At 38.6% G+C, this 21,104-nt stretch overlaps 1 protein-coding gene across 1 annotated transcript in view; it reads left to right on the top strand.

The window, feature by feature from the left end:
* Positions 1 to 21,104, top strand: part of TNKS (tankyrase) — a 207,911-nt gene that overhangs the window by 159,357 nt on the left and 27,450 nt on the right. Inside the window, exons 13-18 of the mRNA XM_004757809.3 lie at positions 3,699 to 3,778; positions 8,183 to 8,328; positions 10,350 to 10,515; positions 11,349 to 11,568; positions 11,856 to 11,965; positions 19,952 to 20,140. Of these exons, the coding sequence (XP_004757866.1) occupies positions 3,699 to 3,778; positions 8,183 to 8,328; positions 10,350 to 10,515; positions 11,349 to 11,568; positions 11,856 to 11,965; positions 19,952 to 20,140 (911 nt within the window). The remainder of the gene's footprint in view (positions 1 to 3,698; positions 3,779 to 8,182; positions 8,329 to 10,349; positions 10,516 to 11,348; positions 11,569 to 11,855; positions 11,966 to 19,951; positions 20,141 to 21,104) is intronic.

The raw sequence follows: 21,104 nt of genomic DNA, 5'->3' as shown, positions 1-21,104 counted from the left end.
TCATTTTCAGGCTGGGAGTTGTATCCCAGTAGTGATCTGTAAAATCAATTTAGTGAGTTGTAACCAACATTATAAAAAATAGAACAGAGTAGAAAATATCAGAGTTCAATTTTTGAAATGGCCAATGTAACTTCTGTCTTTCTAAAGCAAAATACAGCCATGAAGAGATTTAATTATGACACAGAATTAGGATAAATGTGGGTTTACACAACTTTTTTTTATCAGATATATACATTTATATGTGTATACACACATGCGTACACACATACAGATGTATTAGTATCAGAATGTTTGATTTTATGTGTTTATATATACATATGTGTATGTGTATTCACTTTGTGTATTGAGTCCCAACATAAAGTATGTTAGGTTGGGCATACGAAGTAGCCATTTCTGTAGGAAAGACACAGCCAGATATTGGGAATTGAAGGTGGTTTAACCTACTGTGTTTTATTGTGGGTCACGGACAAAAAAGTCTGGCAACATCTAAATAGCCTTAGCTCTCTTACATCAAAATAATAAACATTTTGTTTTCTTAGGGAAAAAAAAAAATGCAGCAGTCATATAGGATGTATATTAAGTTACTGGTGTTCTGTTCCGGGTAACATTTTAAAGATGCATTTAAATACACCTGTTGATAACAGGTTTAAGACCCACATTTAAAGACCTGTGCTTCCTGCTCTGAGGTCAGTAGTTGCATTAGTAGTTTACATTAATGGAGTTTGAATTGTAAACTCTTGGCAGTATTTACATAAGAATTAACATCAGATAGCAACTTTTTATAAACCAGCATTTTAAAACATCCTTTCAGAAGATTTGACCTTTTTCTCCAGAGATGCTTTCTCTATATCTGCTCTGTCCACATGACTAGTGGCTACTATAACAGATAAAGACTATTTCCAGCATCACAGTTCTCTTAAACAGCAATTTTAGGCTTGACCTTGGCATGAAATAATTCTGACTGTATTCCAATATGGTTATCCCATTATTTTCACCCAGTCATTTATAGCGGTAAGGATATGTGAGAGCCAAGTGAAACACCGAAATCCCCGTTTACATTTGCACATTGAAATAAGCCAGTGCGGCCTATTGCCAGTCCAGTCAACGGCCAGTCTGAGGGGGTTAAAAAATAACAATAATAAAATAATTGTTTTACAAAAATAACAACTGCCTTCCAGCCTTTGAAACTTTAGGTTTGGGGTTCCTTGTCTTCCCTCCCCTTCCCTTCCTTTTCCATTCCTTCCCCTCCCCTCCCCTGCCCTCCCCTCCCCTCCCCTCCCCTCCCCTGCCCTCCCCCTCCCCTCCCCTCCCCTCCCCTCCCCTCCTCTCCCCTCCCCTCCCCTCCCCTCCCCTGCTTCCTGTCCTTCCTCCTCTCCTTTTTCGTCTCCTTTCTCCTTTCCGTATTCCGGTGAGCAGAAGAGAATAGGAGAAAAAATTAGAAGCTCATCTTTAACCTTTGACTCGAGGTAAAATCTTTAATTTCATATTCTACAAAAGCCAGCGTGCTTATAAAAGAATTTAAAAGTTAAAGCATTCTGAATTCTTTTCTTACAGTTTTTACTAATATAGTACTTTTCTTACACTTTTTACTAATGTAGTACTTTGTGTATCAGCTACTCTTCTTTTACTTATGTTCCCTTTTAACTTCATTTTTATGTCCTTCTTTTAATTCTGCACCTCTTTGTACAAAGTTCCTGGGGTGTCTATATATCCTTTCAGCTAATACTTTGTTCACATTGTTTCTAAAAATGAATCTGTTCTAAGTCTGTTCAGGATTTATAATGGATGCAAAACTCTATAATTTGTATAGTAATTAATCAATATCTTTAAATAACTGCTTTCGACACTTTGAGTAGGAGTAGGGATTTCTCCATAGTTCTCAGAAGCATTCTTGTATTTGCATAAAAATTTTTGCTTGATTGTAAAATTATACCATTTGCAAGTAGTCTGTATCAAGACCAGTGTGCCAGTTTCAAATAGTTCATAGAACTAAAACATTTAGCCTTATTTGTATCCCTCAGATGCTAGAATCTGAAAATATCCAAAGGTCCAACTCCATATACATCAACAATTGTCATTTTATTTTGTTGAAATGATAAATTAAAACTATTACCTAGAGATATCCAAAGGATGTTTCAGTGCATTTTCCCAACTGCCAGAATCACTGTCACAGAGACATAATATACACAGGGACTTTCTCACCCATAAATGCAGCGGTGGCATGCGCAGCAAGAATGGAGGCAAATTAGACCAGAAAGAACAGAATAAAGGCAGCCAAAGAAAGAGCAGTGACGGGCCAAACACACTGACCCCAGTACAGACTAGCATGGAAGTCAGTTCAGCAAATGCTTTCTGATGTTCTCTGTGAAAAGGAACATGAAGATGAGCAGGACCTGATTTCTTTCCTCCACAGCTCCACAGACTAACAAATAATGAACTCTCTTCTGAAGAAAAACATTTATTGATGTTTCAAAAAGATACTTCATCATATGAAATACTCTCTCCTCGCTTTAATCTTGGCATTTTATCTGCTACGTATTATCATGACTAAATAAACATAGTTTCTGTTTTATGGAGGAGTTCTCATAACCAATTCTGTAAAAGCCACTCTCCTGAATGAAGCACTTTAGACTGGAAAGAGCCAAAGTATTTCTTCTGAAATCTAAAACCTTTTCATAGCATCACTTGATCTTCCCATGTAGATAGTGGACTCAAGAAAGGCGTCTTTGATCATAAGATAATGTAGTCTTAAATCCAAAGAAGATTTAAGGAAAACCAACACTTAGTTTATAGGAGCAAAAGCTAATCTATTAAATGATTTGTCTGTTGTCACCAGTACTAGTCAAAATCCAAGTCTCCTGGACTTCACTCCTTTTGGGTTACATGAATGTGCGTTATAAAGGCCATCCATAACGTCCGCAAACATATTTTGAGTGACATATGTTGTTTCCTTGGAAAATTTTTAAATTTGAGCCAATGTATAATGAATTTTTGGTTTGTTTATATTGTATTAATCGAAACACTTCATTTGTTAGCCTCATACTTCTACATCTAGCAGCCTCATCTGATTATAGTCTATTTAGCATTTGTGTCACACCTCCCAATTGTACAGACATTTTTAACTGCATTTCTCTGAAGCCATTCAATAAATGTGAATTAAAAAAATTTCTGTATTTAGTAAGCCCTTTTGTACACTGATTATATTTTCTGAGACCACTGATTTGGGGAGTAGTCCCTCTGTTTATATTGAGGAAGTCGAGGCCAAAAAGAAAAAAGCTGAACATTAAGTCCTGAAAGTTGAGTGCCTTCCCTCGACTTACACAACAAAATCTATGGTAAAGCTTTGCTACCGCATTTGTAAGACCAAAGTATCATGAAGATGTTTTTGATATCGTGCTCCTATGTTTCTTTATTCCCTTTTGCCAAGTGTTGGCCAGAAAATTTGAAGACTTGAATAGTAGGGATGGAGGAGGATTGTGTGTCTTTGAATTTATTTAAATGTAGCTTAGGATGAGATAGTTATAAATTGAAACAAGAAGGTACTTTTTCTTAACTGAAAACAAAGAAGAATCCATAGCTTAGATCTCAGGAATTTCTTACCCCTTAATCTCTCTTTCCATTCACCAAATAATTTTCCCTTTTTAATTCTGTGATTCCTTAAAAGCCAACAGGAGTAACCTTTCCTCTCCTTTATTCAGAAAGTACACCTATACGCACTTCTGATGTTGACTATCGACTCCTAGAGGCATCTAAAGCTGGAGACTTGGAAACTGTGAAGGTAAATCAGTGCTTTTAGAATCTTGGGTAGCGCCGTTGAAACTTTGCTAACCAATTCATTTTAAGTTCCTAAGTGAAACTATTCAAATCCAAATAATAAAAGGGATGAACAAAGTAGATCCATAAACAGGAGAGCTCTTTAACCAGGAAGGATTTTCTAGTATGTGCTTTATTACCGTTGCGCCATGAGGTCGGCCTAGTATGTGCTTTATTATATCCATTAAACTGCTTTAGCTACTTTCCTTCTGGGTCTATGAAAGCTCTTTTACTTCTGCTGGTATTAATGAAAGTGTTATTTGTAGCCACATTCATAAATGTCTAAGCTAGTTCGAGCCCGGTAATATATTACACAATAAAGTTCGAAACAATATTTCTTCAACTTTTCTAAGAGATTCTCACTGTTGCTCTAGGAAATTGCTCTATGATCCTGCATTCATTCGGAATTAACTTAAATACCAAAGATGGATTTTCTTCCTTTTTTTTTATTTAAGAAAGAAAGTTCTTTTTCTTTTTTTCTTTTTATTTATTTGAGAGAGAGTAAAAGAAAATGAGAGGATGAGCACAGTGGAGGTGAGGGGCAGCAGAAGAAGCAGATTCCCCGCTGAGCAGGGAGCCTGATGAGGGGCCTGATCCCAGGACTCCAGGATCATGACCCACGCTGAAGGCAGACGCTTAACCAACTGAGCCACCCAGGTGCTCCTGGATTTTCTTTTCTATGTAACTCTGCTTGCCAGGAAAATTTTAACAGCCTTTATTTGTGGCACAGAAACCACAAATAACATTAAATTATACATAAACATTAAATTATAGATGTAATTTTTTCAGATATAAAATGATATTCTGATACTAAATATCCTTTTTAAGAACAGATACTTCCTGTCTGCAATCACTTATGTAGGGATTAAGATAGGGATGAAGATAGGAAGAGATAGGGGTTTTGTTTTTATTTAGGCGTTGGTCTTAGAGTTTGTCTGTCTTTATTTCTTTCTTTTTTTCTTTTTTGAAGAAAGGCCAAGTGTGGGCCAGAAAATTTGAAGACTAGAATAGTAGGGATGGAGAAGGATTTGCGTGTCTTCGAATTTATTTATTTATTTTTAAAGATTTATTTATTTATTTGTTTGTTTATTTGACAGGCAGAGATCACACGTAGGCAGAGTGGCAGGCAGAGAGAGCGAGGGGGGGGAAGCAGGCTCCTTGCTGAGCCCGATGTGGAACACCATCCCAGGACTGTGGAATCATGACCTGAGCTGAAGGCAGAGTCTTTAACCCACCGAGCCACCCAAACACCCCTTGGAATTTATTTAAATGTAGCTTAGGGGCGCCTGGGTGGCTCAGTGGGTTAAGCCGCTGCCTTCGGCTCAGGTCATGATCTCGGGGTCCTGGGATCGAGTCTCGCATCGGGCTCTCTGCTCGACAGGAGCCTGCTTCCTCCTCTCTGTCTCTCTCTGCCTGCCTCTCTGCCTACTCGTGATCTCTCTTTGTCAAATAAATAAATAAAATCTAAAAAAAAAAAATGTAGCTTAGGATGAGATAGATATGAATTGAAACAAGGAGGTACTTTTTTCTTATCTGAAAACAAAGAAAAATCCATAGCTTAGATCTTATCCCTTAATCTCACTTTCCATTCACCAAATAATCTCCCCTCACTGGTCTTCCCGCTCAGTGGGAATCTGCCTGTCCCTCTGCCTCTGCCCTTCCCCCTGTTCATAGTCTTTCTCTCTCAAATAAATAAAATCTTAAAAGAAAAAGAAGAAGAAGAAAAGAAAGAAAATACAGTAAACTCTTTCAAGCTGTGTTATCTAGAATTTTTTTTTTAATTTCAATATGTGGCCACTTCTAACATCTCTTCCATCTTACAAGAACATCTGTTATTTAAAGAAAAACAGTAAACTTCAGTTGTAATAGCCACTGGGGAGAAATTTTAAAGTTCTCTTAGATCTAAAACTGTATACTTTTTTCCTTAAATAAAATTACATATACTTTTTGTCATTTGAAATACATGCTAATAAAAGGAAATCTTTACGTATAAAAGTGATCAGGACTTCTTTTCTACATCATGGCATGATAATCTCACCAGCCTTGCTACATGTACCCATGATCATTAAATTAATAGCTTAGTATTTTCTTAATTTATAGTTTTTAATTCCATGTGTTTTGTATGTACTGATAGGCAAATCTCTAGCTTTCAAGTTTCCTAAAAAAGCATTTGTGTCACACCTCCCAGTTCTACAGTCGGCCTTCACAATAAAGGCCGACTATAATTTTATGAACGGAATGGAAGTGGCAGAAGAAAAGCAAAGTACAAATTAAGTGAGAATTAAGCATGGTAAATTTCCTTCCCTAGAGGCTTCAGAGAGTATTAAATTATTAGAAATTAGAAGAAAAGGCTGTTTGCTGAGTAAAGTATTTGAAATTATGAAAATCAGGTAGGAAGAATGTAAATTTGCTTTGGCATTCAAAAGGAAATTGAAATTGAACAGGGAATAAAGAACTTCCAAATACTAAAAAGTGAATGTTTCTTAAGCAGAACGGGCTTTTATTTTTGTAACCTGGCAAAATGAGTTGTGTGTCATTCCATACCACATTCCTGTTTTGCTGATATTCTCTGCGGGGGGAAAAAAAAAAAGTTAGACTGTAAGAGCCTGAAGAAAACCCAGCAGCAGCAAGAAGCAGCTTTAATCATGTAAGCCACCAGTAGAAGGTGTTTACTAACAATTTTTGTGCTTTCTAGTTTTTTTTTTTTTTTAAAGATTTTATTTATTTATTTGACAGAGAGAGATCACAAGTAGGCAGAGAGCTAGGCAGAGAGAGAAGGGGAAGCAGGCTCCCCGCTGAGCAGAGAGCCCGATGCGGGGCTCGATCCCAGGACCCTGAGACCATGACCTGAGCCGAAGGCAGCGGCTTAATCCACTGAGCCACCCAGGCGCCCCATGTGCTTTCTAGTTTTATGTATTAATTTATTCACTTCTATTTCATTTTGGTTTTTGATTCTATAATGTAGACTCACTTATCGCTAAAGGGTAAGATATTTGACCTGGCCAGATGACAGTGGCTCTTGAGATTCTAGAGTCAGGGCTTTTCCACGTAGAGCTGGTGAGACTGTAGGCTCTCCCTGCGACCCAGCTCTCCAGCCTGTGTGCACTGTGCCACCTGCCGAGTCCTGCTCTTACCCTACCGATGGGAAAGCCCCGACTCAGGAAGTCAGTAGAAACAGGTGCCTCCCAGGCTTTTGGTTTTTATGTAATAATAGCTCATTACAGTGGCAAGAGTGGCAGCAAGATTATCAGATGCCTGGAAAGCCCAGCCATCCTACCTGTTTTCTCTGGGTTTTTTGACTATTCTTTCCATTACCTTTCTTTGCATCACTTCCCCGAATGAGGGCAGTTAGGAAAGGAAGCAAGCATGTAGCAGAAAGATCAAAAGAATATGAATAGGGAAAACCAAGTCTGAGCCTTTATTGTACCTTTACCTTACCAGCTCCGTGAAAGGACAGGCTGCTTAGCCCTCTCTGAGCGTTGGTCTATTTTATCTGTAAGATGGAGATAATGACCAACTTCACAGATAGATAATAGTTCTCTCGCTGAAAGAATATGAGGTTCTTTATAAATTGTGAATTATTATTGATGTATTATTGAAATTCATCCGTCACTGCCAGTGGTGCAACCTGCCGGTCCCTACTTTGCTTCCCGCTGCTGTATAAGCAAGCAGACGGAATCGAGCTTGTGCTGACACACTCGCATTCACGAGGAGATGAAAGACGAAAAACGAGAGCATGATTGGAATCAGTTTGACTCGCAGCGGCCGACAGACATCTCCCAGAGATCGGGGGAAGAAGCACTGATGACCACATGGCTTTCCTGGAGCGGGTCAGGGGACCAAGTGGGTGGCCCAGGCAGAATTCATGTGATCTTTCTGGCGGCGTTTTGCTTGCCACATCAGTGGAGACAAGACCTCTGGGTAGTTCTGCAGTCAGCCAGGGTCGGTCCTCCTTGAGGGAAACATGGCAGACAGCGTGCTGGTACAGGCAGATGCGCTGGGCAGACAGTCTCGGGGAAGAGAGCCTTACGAAGATGAAAGACGAAGGCATCATTTGCCATGGAGAGTCTTGCTTTATTATGAGTTTTTCTCTTTGATGAGGATTTTGGCCAGGAAATGTTAAAAAAAAAAAAAAAAGATGAAATTGCTCTGTAAGCTGTAAAAATATTTGTAGACACTGTGAAGCCAAGCAGAGTGCTGATTTTTAAACATCACTTGCATTATCTAATCTTTAGAAATAAATATTCATTAGGAAATAACAGCTTATCCAGGATGCCTGCAGTATTTTGGAGCAAAACATGGGAATAAATATTAATGTTCTTTTTGTGTTTGTGTGTGTGTGTGTGTGTGTGTGTGTATGTCATTAAAGCAACTTTGCAGCCCTCAGAATGTGAACTGCAGAGATCTGGAGGGCCGGCATTCTACCCCTTTACACTTTGCGGCAGGCTACAATCGCGTGTCTGTCGTCGAGTACCTTCTACACCACGGTGCCGATGTCCACGCCAAAGACAAAGGGTATGTGTTAGAATTTAGTGTTTGGGACTTGCGAATTTTTTACAACTATTTTTTGAAGTCCTAGATATTTTTTTCACTCTTAAAAAAGTAACACGTGTTTTTTAAAATTTAAGGCATGTAATAGAAATGTACAGTATAGCAAATGAAAATCCCTATCACCCCACCTTCTGAAGATTACGTGAACACTTTGTGATAATCCTCCAGATTTTTCTAAAAGTTCAGATGCTCTTGCAGTGGCAGTGCTTGTTTTTAACTTAAAGGATGACGCCCTTCCACGTAGCCTACTCTGCAACTTGCTTTCTCACCCAGGAGTGTATCTCGAATGCCTTTCCGTATCAGTACTTAATTGTCCATCTCATCTTTTTAATGCCTGTGATAGTATTTTACTGCATCGCGTGAATGTGTTTATACAGTTTGTAATTTATTGTTCGTCCTTTCTTCTTTTTTGCTATTTAAAATGTATGCTCTCTTCCCAAAAGAAGCCATCCATCCCAAAGTCATTGGTATTAATAGATGTATACTTTTATTTTCACTAATTCAGATATTCTATACTTTTTATATTAGTTTACTAAATTATTTTAATTTATCTAGACAGAGTTTAAAGCAGTCACGGCAGCTGTTTAAAAATGCGAGAAGGAAGTGTTAACTGAAATGAGCTTCCGTATTCTGAGTTAATTTCATATCATCTCAAAATAGAAATAAGCAAGCACTTTTCTGTGCAATTACATATCAGAGTGGAATTAAACCATACAATTTAGACTTCAGTTAACCATTACGGATTTATTTATCTTTTAAAACGGGCACTTCAGACTTGAATATTTAGTAATAATAGCACCAGCTCTTTCCAAGTGTTGTAGCACTCTGGAGAGCAACCAGTTTCCATTGCCCATTTTATTTTTATTTTATTTGTTTATTTATTTATTAAGATTTTATTTATTTATTTGTCAGATAGAGAGATAGAGAGAGAGCAAGAGAGCTCAAGCAGGCAGAGTGGCAGGCAGAGGTAGGGAGAGAAACAAGCTCCCTGCTGAGCAAGGAGCCCGATGCGGGACCTGAGCCAAAGGCAGCGACCCAAGTGACTGAGCCACCCAGACATCCCTCCATTGCCCATTTTAGTTAGCACTCAGTATTTTTGGTCTCAAAACATTAAAAAAAAAAAAAAAAAAAAAAACTGATCCTAAGTAAAAAGACATTTGATACCTTGTTTTTGTCATGTTTTAAGTGCAACTTAAGCTTGTCCTTTTGATTCACTCTTTTTTTATAGGAATCCCTTTCTATCTTTTTCCAATTGCCAGCTGCCTTCCAACCAGAGCTCAGAGTTATCTCAAACTAGTTTGCTCATAAGTTGAGGCAGCTAGATTTTTCTCATCGGGCTGGAGTTTATGGTTGGTGTCACTGTCTCCCTTACTGAATACTGAAGTTTCTGTATCATTTGGCTTTTTGAGTTTTCACTGTATGGCACTTAAATATTTAAATCTATGCATAGAAACCACTACTGAATTAATAGGAATTAAGAAATAAAAACCAAAGACAAAAGGTAAAACTTGCCTAAATAAACTAGTTAAATTGCATTGTATATTTTATAAGCATACAGTTTTCATTAGGAAAACCCAAATGGAAGAAAAGCTGAGTTGATTAAAAGCCAATTCCTGATTAGATTATTCCTGAAGTCACTTTGTAGTGTTGCTCTTAATATTGATGAAACCTGACTTTAAAGTATTGTGATGGAGCTTTTCTATGGGTGTATCTGTATGTGTTTTAAGCGTAGGATGGCTGTGAAATTTCTATCCATCACCAAGAAACTAGGGAAAAAATCCTTATATTGAAAGGGATGTTTTTGAAATTGTTAATTCCTATTTGGAAATGGATGCTATATCTTCAAGACCAGAGGAGAATTCTTTCTTTTGAAGTGAGTGTTCAGTATAGTCACTGCTGTAGAAGAATTATGTTATTTTTATTATAAGTATCATTTTAACACAAAGATCTGTTATATGTCTTTAAAATAATTTTCTTTTGTTTAGTGGCTTGGTGCCCCTACATAATGCTTGTTCATATGGACACTATGAGGTAGCTGAGCTTTTAGTAAGGCATGGGGCTTCTGTCAATGTGGCGGACTTATGGAAATTTACCCCTCTGCATGAAGCAGCAGCTAAAGGAAAATATGAAATCTGCAAGCTCCTTTTAAAAGTATGTAATTTTAAAAATTATAAAATATAAAGTAATTATATTTATTTTTTGGTTAGCATGTAAAATTACATCACAGTAAATTATTAAGTATAAGAAGTGCTATAAAGACTGCTTCCATTTTCTATTTTAGGGGGATATTTAAGTGTGGTATGATACTTACATAGCTTTGAGTAGTGTCTGAAGTGCCTTTCTGAACTGATTTGATTAAGTTCAGTTCATCACAGTTCATCAGGGTAGGTTTTGGAAAGAGTTGCATTAGTTTGCACTGCTTATCCAGTACTTATGATACTAATGTGAGAAAACATTGTACTAGGAGAAACAAGAGTTTTAATCAACATTGATTTTTTTTCTTAGCAGCTGTTTTATTATTAACAAACTCATTGCTCATTATTAAACATATATCTTACAAGAACCTTAATATTAGATTGGTATTAAAATATAAAGTAATCTTTAGACAAAATTATGCATATAAATTTGGGGGATATAAATGAAATAGTAGAAACTGGTAGTTTTATTAAACTAACTTAATGGTTTTGTGTTTTTTTAAATTAAAAGATGTGAAAAAATAATCAGACATATTGTTTTTTGTCTCTCTTTTTTTTAACTAGAGAAAAACTTACGGGGGTTAAACATAAATAGAATTCTTGTCCCACCACTTTTATGGTATCAGATAAGGCCTCCCCCACCCCCCGCCCCAAATGCGTATAAAATAGATCTCTTTCCTTGGGTGAGTGAAGATGAAGTTAAAAATAAACCTTAGAAAAGATAACTATAGAAAATACAAACCCCATTTGGTTTTGTTGGTCTCTTTTGTCTTATTGTTGTTGTTTTAGCACGGAGCAGATCCAACCAAAAAGAACCGGGATGGAAATACACCATTAGATTTGGTAAAAGAGGGAGACACGGATATCCAGGACTTGCTGAGAGGCGATGCTGCCTTGTTGGATGCTGCCAAGAAAGGCTGCCTGGCAAGAGTGCAGAAGCTGTGTACCCCGGAGAACATCAACTGCAGAGACACCCAGGGCAGGAACTCAACCCCTCTGCACCTGGCAGGTAAGTGTCAGTGGCTCATCCAAGGCCCATTGGCCGTTCTTGGACAGCTGATACAGTTTACCAGAAGATGAAAGAAATGCTGAGCAGAAATAGTAAAATGCTTTTGATTGACATCATTTTATATAATTTCTAATTGTAAAGGCTCTTAGTTATGTGAGAGGAGTATTAGCTTTTAAAGCAAAAAGTATCTATAATCCTAACATTTTTCTGGTCATTCTTTATAGACATAGATACAAATATTGATATATTTTCTTAGTCTAACATGTTTGCCTTTTTCACTCTAATAGCAGGCTACAATAATCTGGAAGTAGCTGAGTATCTTCTGGAGCATGGAGCAGACGTTAATGCCCAAGACAAAGGTGGTCTAATTCCTCTTCATAATGCAGCGTCCTACGGGGTGAGCATGCTAAAGTTCCAGTCTGGAAAACTTCCCTGACATTTACTATTTTATCAAATGCATACTGTGCAGGAAGTAAGTAGATACGTAACCACAGCATAATGTAGCACGATTTGAATCTTACTATTCAGAGTGTTTCCAGCCTTCCCATGCTTAACTATGCTTTGGCCAAGGGCCATGCTCTCACAGCTCTCTGCTCTTCTCACATTCTCTAGCACGGGAATAGATGTGTAACGGCTGCTCATTGAGTAGTTACTGATAGAGGTAATAGATCTTAACTCTCCCCCAAGTAGATTTTAGAAACTATAAAATTAAGGAGGCTGTTTGTTTGTGGGCATGGAAGTTATGCTTGCTTTTGTTTATCATCAGAATCTTAAAAATAGCCAAGTAAACGGTTGAGCCGTTGGTACATGTGGTTTCACAGTATTTGATTGTCTCACTGAAGGCCTGCAGTGGACGTCCAGAGCCATTCTCAAAGCACTGTAACTGGAATCATCAGCCGCGAGAGCAAGAGGAGGGTACTGCGGTGTCTTGATGACATTTGTTGAAACTGACTGTCCAAAAATCACCAAGGCCCACTTAGCCCTAAATCACGCAGGAACAATCACACAGGATAAATGTCCATGTGCTTTTCTGTTCATTCACTTACTCCCGGTTCAACTATAAAACCCCATAGATGATGGATCATACATACCAGGGACCTCACAGTTGGAATCATATTGATGAGGACAGTTTCTGGATTTGCAGAAGCCTAACAAGCTATAAGTAAAAACTAATCATTGTGATTTCATATTCTCTTACTCTTCTCCATTGGCCTCCATGAGGAATGTCCTCATCTTCTCCTAAGCCCTCTGAAAAAACCAGTGTTTCAGAGAGATGACAGTCTGTGGGAATACTTTTAAGGAAAGGCAAACAGTGCAATTTGAGTTGGACAGACAGGAAATTTCCCAGTGTAACATAAATTAATTAGAACTTGTCAGATTTAATAAATATATTATTAGTACTGAAATCATCTTGAAACTGCAGTAAAGTTACCTTTCCCAAGATGATTGTCTCTTCTCAAATTTAGTAGAATTTTCTTCTAAGCTTCCTTCAAAAAAAGGTGCCCAGTTTCACTGTACAGCATATATTTCTCCTGAGGTCCAGACATGCTAAATATTTACTGCTAACATACTACATATACAGTTACATATGATTTTTTTTTTTTACTTGTCTGTCATTTGGAGATTAATTTTCACTTTGTAGCATGATCCTTCTCTCTGTCTTCTGTCCCTCGAATCCCTCTGCTGCTTCTTCAGTTAGGAGTTTATAAAGCTGATGGGATCAGTAGAACTTAAAGCAGAGCCTTTTTTTTTTTTTAAGATTTATTTATTTATTTGACAGAGAGAGAGATCACAAGTGGGCAGAGAGGTAGGCAGAGGGGAAGGGAGAAGCAGGCTCCCTGCCGAGCAGAGAGCCCAACGCGGGGCTCGATCCCAGGACCCTGAGATCATGACCTGAGCTGAAGGCAGAGGCTTAACCCACTGAACCATCCAGGAGCCACAAAGCAGAGTCTTTTTACTTCATACAAATCTACAAAGGAGTAAGGATAGATGTGGGCAATAGAATTAGTTCTTGACCCGACCTAGTAAGACTTACACTATCTGTTGTGTAGACTACATGGATCTGTGTGTTTTTTCGATACATTTTACACATAGATAAGTTCTATCTGGTCAGTCTTTAACTGCCTCCGTCTTCACTGCTGTCACAGAAAGCAGAGAAAATAAAACTTAATTCAAAAGTAGTTTACCTTTTAATTCCTAGTTTCCTGATAGGAAAGGCGTTGAGATGTTACTTACACGTGTGTGTGTCCTTTGGTGACTAGTATGAGAGAAATAAACGCACAGTGGCTAAACAGTAATGTAGTATGCAGGTCAACCTTGTTCTGTTTTGTGTTGCCTTGAAGCTACCTTGCGCTTAGCTGAAGGGAGGTGCCGTGCAACCAGGGTCCAGAACAGAGGCCCACTGTTCCATTTCATACTTACTTCACCATCATCTCCTAACTCCGTGTGAGAAAAATAATGGACATCTTTTGTTTCATCTCTCTTTCCATGTTACGGTGTTTGTTATCACATCCCTACTGCTAAGCTCTTTGTAAATGAAACGAATTATCCAAGTAAAAATGAACAGAAAATTCTCCAGGCTGTGTAGGGAGCATGTGATAGAGATTGTAATCAACCTGGTTGACACCATCCTTCTACCACAGAATGGTAACAGGCTAGATAATGTGTTTATAGTAGGTTTTTTTTTCCCCTCATTGTATTAGGTGGGTTTTTTGAGTCACTAAAAGTCCTTCTGGTATTAAACTTTACAAATTCAAAAATCAGATATCTGTGAGTCAATGACTATTCACTCAGTAGTCATAAGTGTTCCTCACTAAAGCCCTTACTTTTTTGGTTCTTGACCTTTTTTGGTTGCCGTGGGTTTTCCCTGCACAACACTTACCTCTCCCCTCTCCCTGCCCCATAACATCCCTGTGACACAGTGATTCCCAGCTGGCAGTAGGTAAGATCACCCTCCCCGTTGAGAATCTCGGTTTTAAAAAATAATTTTATCTAATGCCATTTGTCTACCATGTAATCCGTTGTCAGTAATCATGTCAAGTCAGTATTTATCTCATTCTCAATTAGTAGATTTAAAATGAGGACCAGTGTTAGCCACAATATAAAAATTTTAAAAGCTACTTTGTCTTCTTTTAACTAAAGGGTAGATATAATAATATTTTTAATATCTCTAGATATATAAATCTGTCTTTCAAAAGTCCCTTTTTTACTCATGTCATAGTAAGCCTTGGCTGGATAGTATAATGAAAAGGTAGGGCTCTGGTCCTCATTTCTCTGTTAAGGTGGCAAAACACTAGTTACATTGTGTTGGGTGGTGTTCATCCAGCGGTCCTAGCACTGGCCCGGCTGCAGGGTGTATGTGGTGCACTGTCCTGAAGTAACCGTTTTATGGAGGAGATTTTTATGGTGTGAAATAAAAGCTTCTCAGTTAAAAATAAAGCTGTTTGCAGAGTAGTTTGGGGCCTAGTGTTACCCAGTAATCCCTACGTACGTGACTTCTCCCTGATATGATACGCTTCGCCATTTTTGACTTTTCAGGAAATGACACTTGAGTTTTAGTCCGGCAAGACCTGCGGGTAGCTGTGTATAATGGAAAAACCTGAACTCGGGCTGTGAGCATCTGCGATCTCATCTGTAGGCTTCTACTTGATAACCCAGTCTCCAAGCAGTACCTTAATCCTTCTGATCACAGTTTTCTCATTAGCAGGACTCAGATGCTGAAAGCTTCTTTACAGGGTTGTTGTGATAATTAGACAAGATCATGTATGTGGAAAGTGCATCCTCTGGCCTAAAATCCATATTATAAGTAATAATAATAATGATAGTTATTATTATAAGATAATAATAATAATAGTAACTATTATTATAAGATAACTTGCCCCCAGGGGCGCCTGGGTGGCTCAGTCATTAAGCACCTGCCTTCAGCTCAGGTCATGATCCCAGGGCCGTGGGATCCAGCCCCGCATCGGCCTCCCTTACTCAGCGGGAAGCCTGCTTCTCCCTCTCCCTCCGCCTGCTACTTCCTCTGCTTATGCTCTTTCTCTCTGACAAATAAATAAATAAAATATTTTTTTTAAAAAAAGATAACTTGCTCCCCATAGTCATCCTACTGGCCAGAATAATGGCTGGGCGCCACCCAGTGGTCCTACGAGTAATCCGTGTGCTGGAGCAGCTCCGTGTCCGTGTGCGATAGACACACAGACTAACTGGCTTCGGTTACTTGCAGCCTGGGGATGAAATAATCATGTGAGATATCCGTGAAATTACATAAAGCTACTTAAGCTATTATTTATTGGTAATTATTCTTTGACTTGTATTTTACCTTTTTTACTCTACAGAGCTCAGTTTGCTGCCTGTGTGTGTCTCTGTGAGTGTTTTTATACAGAAAGGATTTGCCATCTCAGTTTTTCCAACTGTAGGAACAGTCTAAGAAGTTTAAATAAAAGTTACAGATGTCAGGAGAGTGTTTTGTATTAGAATGTCTTATATATCTAATATACATGTACACCAAACAGTTAGTTTTTTCGTTATTCGGTACATATAAAACATTGGTATTTGTTTACCACAAAGCCTGTAATTTTCTGTTACCTCATGACTCTTTCATTTTTCAGTGCCTTTTCTAAAAGGTATAATCCTGGGATTTCATGACATCATTGTACAACTAAATGGCTCTCATTGGAGCCCAAGCATATTTCTCTTCTCCTTACATTCCAGCTTTCTAGAATGAAATTGGGGCCCTCATAGTCTTTTTAGGTAGTATTTGTCAGTTAAAGTGTTCTGTGTTTCAGCTGGATTCTGAAACCATGTTAAATTGCCTCTCCATTCCAACGGAGTTCAGTTCCTTTTCTAGACCTTCCAGTTCAATATTGTTCTTTCAGTGGTATAAACTGAGGAATAGCTTATTTATTGGATTTGTCAGCCTTAAATTTTAGATACTATTTTTGTCCCAGTGGTGTAGCTCTTTAAAGACTGAAGAAGTGTGTTGTTAGCATACTTTGGTAGTAATCTACTCATTCCTGTTTATTGCTCTTTCCGATGTTTGTCAGTAGATTTAACAAGCATGTAATTGGTTGCTCCAAGCATAAACTATAAATTTAGTATAAAGAAAGTTGAACAATAAATAACATATATACAATTCATTTTACACACACGTAATTTTCCTTGGACTATCTAATTTTGGAAGCCTATGCAAATTAGTCTACCAAATTATACTACTCTACCAATACACATGAGAGTAGAATAAAATTAATCATCTGAATCATTGTGTGAATGCCCTATAACCTTAGTGGGGAGAAGCTTGAAGCTATTCCATGCTTTTGGATTAACTGAACAAAAAGAGCTATTCTTTTCAATATATAACCTTTAAATAAGGGAGATAAATTTGGGGGAGGTTATTTTGTTTTAAGTAATTTATGGAATACCACAGTTGGTACCTATTTTTATCTTTTGTGTTGGAATCAGTTTTATAATGATGTATATCATTCGTAATCCCAAGATCACAAAACATAGCTTCTTCTCAAAAGCCCTAGTATAATTGTGCTCCTTTGATTCATTTTTTTTTTTCTTATCTTGTCAAGCCAATGTGGGAGCTTCCTTAGAAGTTATTTGACTTATATTTTCCTCATAAATTCTTTTCTTTCTTTTTTTTTTTTATTATGTTAGTCACCATACAGAACATACAGAACATCATTAGTTTTGATGCAGTGTTCCATGATTCATTGTTTGCGTATAACACCCGGTGCTCCACGCAATACATGCCCTCCTTAATACCCATCACCGGCTCACCCATTCCCCCACCCCATTCTCCTCTAAAACCCTGTTTGTTTCTCGGCATCCAAAGTCTCTCATGGTTCATCTCCCCCTCCATTTTTCCCTTCCTTCTCCTAAGGTCCTCCATGCTTTTCCTTATGTTCCACAAATGAGCGTTCGTATGATTATATGATAATTGACTTTCTCCGCTTGAATTACTTCACTTACCATAATCGCCTCCAGTCCCATCCATATTGATCCATAAGCTGGGTATTCATCCTTTCTGATGGCTGAGTAAAATCCCATTGTGTACGTCCCACCTTCTTTTTCCATTCATCTGTTGAAGGACATCTCAGCATCTTCCACAGTTTGGCTCTTGTGGCCATCGCTGCTATGAACATTGGGGTGCATATGGCCCTTCTTTTCACTACATCTGTATCTTTGGGGTAAATACCCAGTAGTGCAATTGCTGGGTCATAGGGTGGCTCTATCGTAAGTTTTCTTCTCTTTATTTTTTGAAATTATTTTCCTGAAATTAATAAGTATTAGATTTTAAAAACTTGAATATTGCCTCAGAAAAAAGCATCTGTTATTTTCAAGGTGAGTGTTGTCTTTGGGAGAGCAAAGACTCTCTTACAGAAAATAAGAAGCATGCCATAAATCTCATCTTGGGATATATCTGTTTCTACCTTCCCTGTCTCTTCTTGTTCTCTTGAAAGTCAGCTTCTGATAACTCAGTATATTGCAGTAGAGCAGCGGCTTGAGTTAGATATCTAGTCTTAACAGATGATGTGCTTCTGACTTAACTATCAGAAGTGCAAGCTATGCCAGGAAATGTATCCATAAAGAACACAAATAGGACAATTGCACAAAATTATAGAATATTAGAGTTGAAATGGATTTTAGAACTACTTTAGTGGCAACCAAAGTAGCGTCCTTAAATATGCTTATAAGAATAAAGTTATTTTTATTATTCTCAAAAGCCCAACCATCGAATTAATATTACTGTTGCATAATTCATTGTTTTAAGCTTACTTTATAAGGACTTTTTGGAAGAAACAAACTTTTTGCTGTATAGAACTTACTATTTGAGGGAACCTGCTCTCCGCGAAACTTGCTTCTACATTGTCTCACGTGCTCCTGACCCCTCGCAGTTCTTTAGTTCTTATCACCCCTTTTGTCTCCTCTGAGGACTCTTCCACGCTCCTCTCTCCAAATACTGTTTTCTCAAAGCTTTATATCCCCCCCACCCCCGCTTAAAATTATCTTTCTGTATTCCTTCTCTTAGCAAGTTTATCAACTAGCTACAGCTGTCAGCTCCGTATTCTGTTTTGTAGTCCCCCAAGAGTCCAGGGGCCAGGCACTTGGTGGTACTCAGCCATGTCTGGTGGTTGGGTGAGTAGGTGAGAGCGCGGGGGAGCATAGAAATGGCGCCCCTCCTTGTCTGTGCTCCCGCCTTTTGTGTCAAACCATTCACAGAACAGCATTACTTCGATATTTTACCTCAAAAACTGTTTACTCAAAATGAAACTTAACTTTCTTATAGTTTCATTCCCACTTCAACTTTTGCTACTCAAAGTCTGTTAATGGTTCCCCTTTGGTTTTTAATCTTCTAGACAAATTTTGAAAAACGGAAGGTAGTCAGTCAACTTTGCCTTTTCTGTCTCTTTCGTTCTCTGCAGTTAATCTGTCTTTCTAAAATCCAGGGTTTTTTCCTTTTTCTTTCCTTGTTCCTTTTTTTCTTTCCTTTTTTTTCCAGTTTCTCGATTTTAGCTCTTCTTTTCCGTTCTTCTCTGGCCATCATGGTTCAGCATCTCATCACATCACACCCAGCTTTTTTTTTTTTTTTTTAAAGATTTTATTTATTAATTTGACAGAGAGAAATCACAAGTAGATGGAGAGGCAGCCAGAGAGAGAGAGAGAGGGAAGCAGGCTCTCTGCTGAGCAGAGAGCCCGATGCGGAACTCGATCCCAGGACCCTGAGATCATGACCTGAGCCGAAGGCAGCGGCTTAACCCACTGAGCCACCCAGGCGCCCCCACACCCAGCTTTTAATGTATCTGCTGCTAGCATTTCCCCCACCCACAAGTCATTTTGGACATTGCAGACTCAGTTTTGTACAGTGCTGTTTTGTTATGTTACATTACTTCCCCAAGGGCTGAAGAGAAAACAGTGAGACTCTTTGAGACAAATGTTTCAATAAATAGATCAGATTGCAGTGGGTTAGAAGAGAAATAGGAAGATCAGAGAAGCAAATAAGAACACTTCTTTCAAAAGTTTCAGGCAGTCTAGACCTTGGAGAGGAGGCTTGGAGTCAGGTCATAGTTTCATTTTCTGTGTTCATTTTTAAGATAGACCTGATTATGGTAGAAGGCCAAATAAAAACTTTTATAAGCACCTATGAAGAATCACAGGGTAAAACAGTAATGACTGCGGAATGGAGATTTTGGAGGCAAGAAAAGATGGGGTCCAATATATAGGAGTGGGAGAAGTATGTTTTTTTTTTTTTTTAATAGAAGAAACGTACATTAAGGATGAAAATAGGGAAGGAAGTGTTAAAATAGCAGGCAGACCTGATGGAGCTTGCCCAGATAATCTCATTCTTGGTCTTTCGCAACCTTTGTTTTTTTCTCAGCATGTGGATATAGCAGCATTATTGATAAAATACAACACGTGTGTAAATGCCACCGATAAGTGGGCATTTACTCCTCTTCATGAAGCAGCCCAAAAAGGAAGGACCCAGTTATGTGCCCTACTTCTGGCCCATGGTGCGGATCCCACTATGAAGAACCAAGAAGGTCAGACACCTTTAGATCTGGCAACAGTAAGTCTTCATTCTGAATTATTTAGTATTGCCTTAAATTTGTGCTTTCCGAGACGACATTAAATTTCAGGGCTTAGCAGGTTTACCTTTAGCAGTAAGGACAAATTTCCTTCCTTCTGAAATTTTTTTTATTTGCATATTAGATAATTCAAAACTCTGTTAAGGCAAACTAAGCAGTGCCTTAAATTAATTCTTTCTGCCATGCTTAACTTGCATGGGAAAACAACACGTATCTAGAACGTATCCTCAGAGAATTACAGTGAAGTATCTTAGACCTTCTACATTTAGCATATTGTTCAGGAGCAGCCGATGTACCTGAGGCAGTGAGATAGTCAAAGAAAATTTACCTTCTAGGCCGTATAGTATGCCTTTGAAGATGGGAACGTAAATTGATATGCACAATAATATATCATTTTTTAACTACAAGTACCTTCCCAAGCCACATTCTGTCTCACACATCTATTGCTGAGTAACAGACCACTTCAGAACACTTAGTAGCTTAACCGAAACCAAGTCAGTGGCTTCCCACAGTGACTGACTGTTGCCCCCGGTTCCATGGGTTCCGTGGCTCCGCGACCCAGTTCTGCAGTGCGTACACCTCCGTCCAGCTGGGAGCTCAGCCGAGGCTGCGAGGTCTCGGGCCGCCCTTCATCCTCCAGGGTGTCTCTCCACGGAGCCCCCCTTCCCTCTGTAGTTGACCTGGACTTCTTTATAGCATGGAGACGATGCATCTGAGAGCAGAAGTAGAAGCTGCCAGTCATTTTAAAGCTGGCCTTAAAAGCCTCAGACACCACTCCATCTACATTGTTTTGGTCACTGCAACTTGCAGGGCTGCCCGATCTAAAGGGAGGGAGACAGATGCCACCTCTGGTGGCGCGCGTGCACGCAGAGGAGGGAGTTAACGGCTGGCTGTGTTCGGAGACTCCCACGTCGTCTCACAGCACTTAGGCCTAACGGGCTGTGA

This window comes from Mustela putorius, unplaced genomic scaffold (assembly GCF_011764305.1).
Source record: "Mustela putorius furo isolate JIRA1106 unplaced genomic scaffold, ASM1176430v1.1 tig00003932_pilon_pilon_pilon:0A:0A, whole genome shotgun sequence".
NCBI lineage: Eukaryota > Metazoa > Chordata > Mammalia > Carnivora > Mustelidae > Mustela > Mustela putorius.
This window is presented reverse-complemented; position numbering and strand designations above follow the sequence as displayed.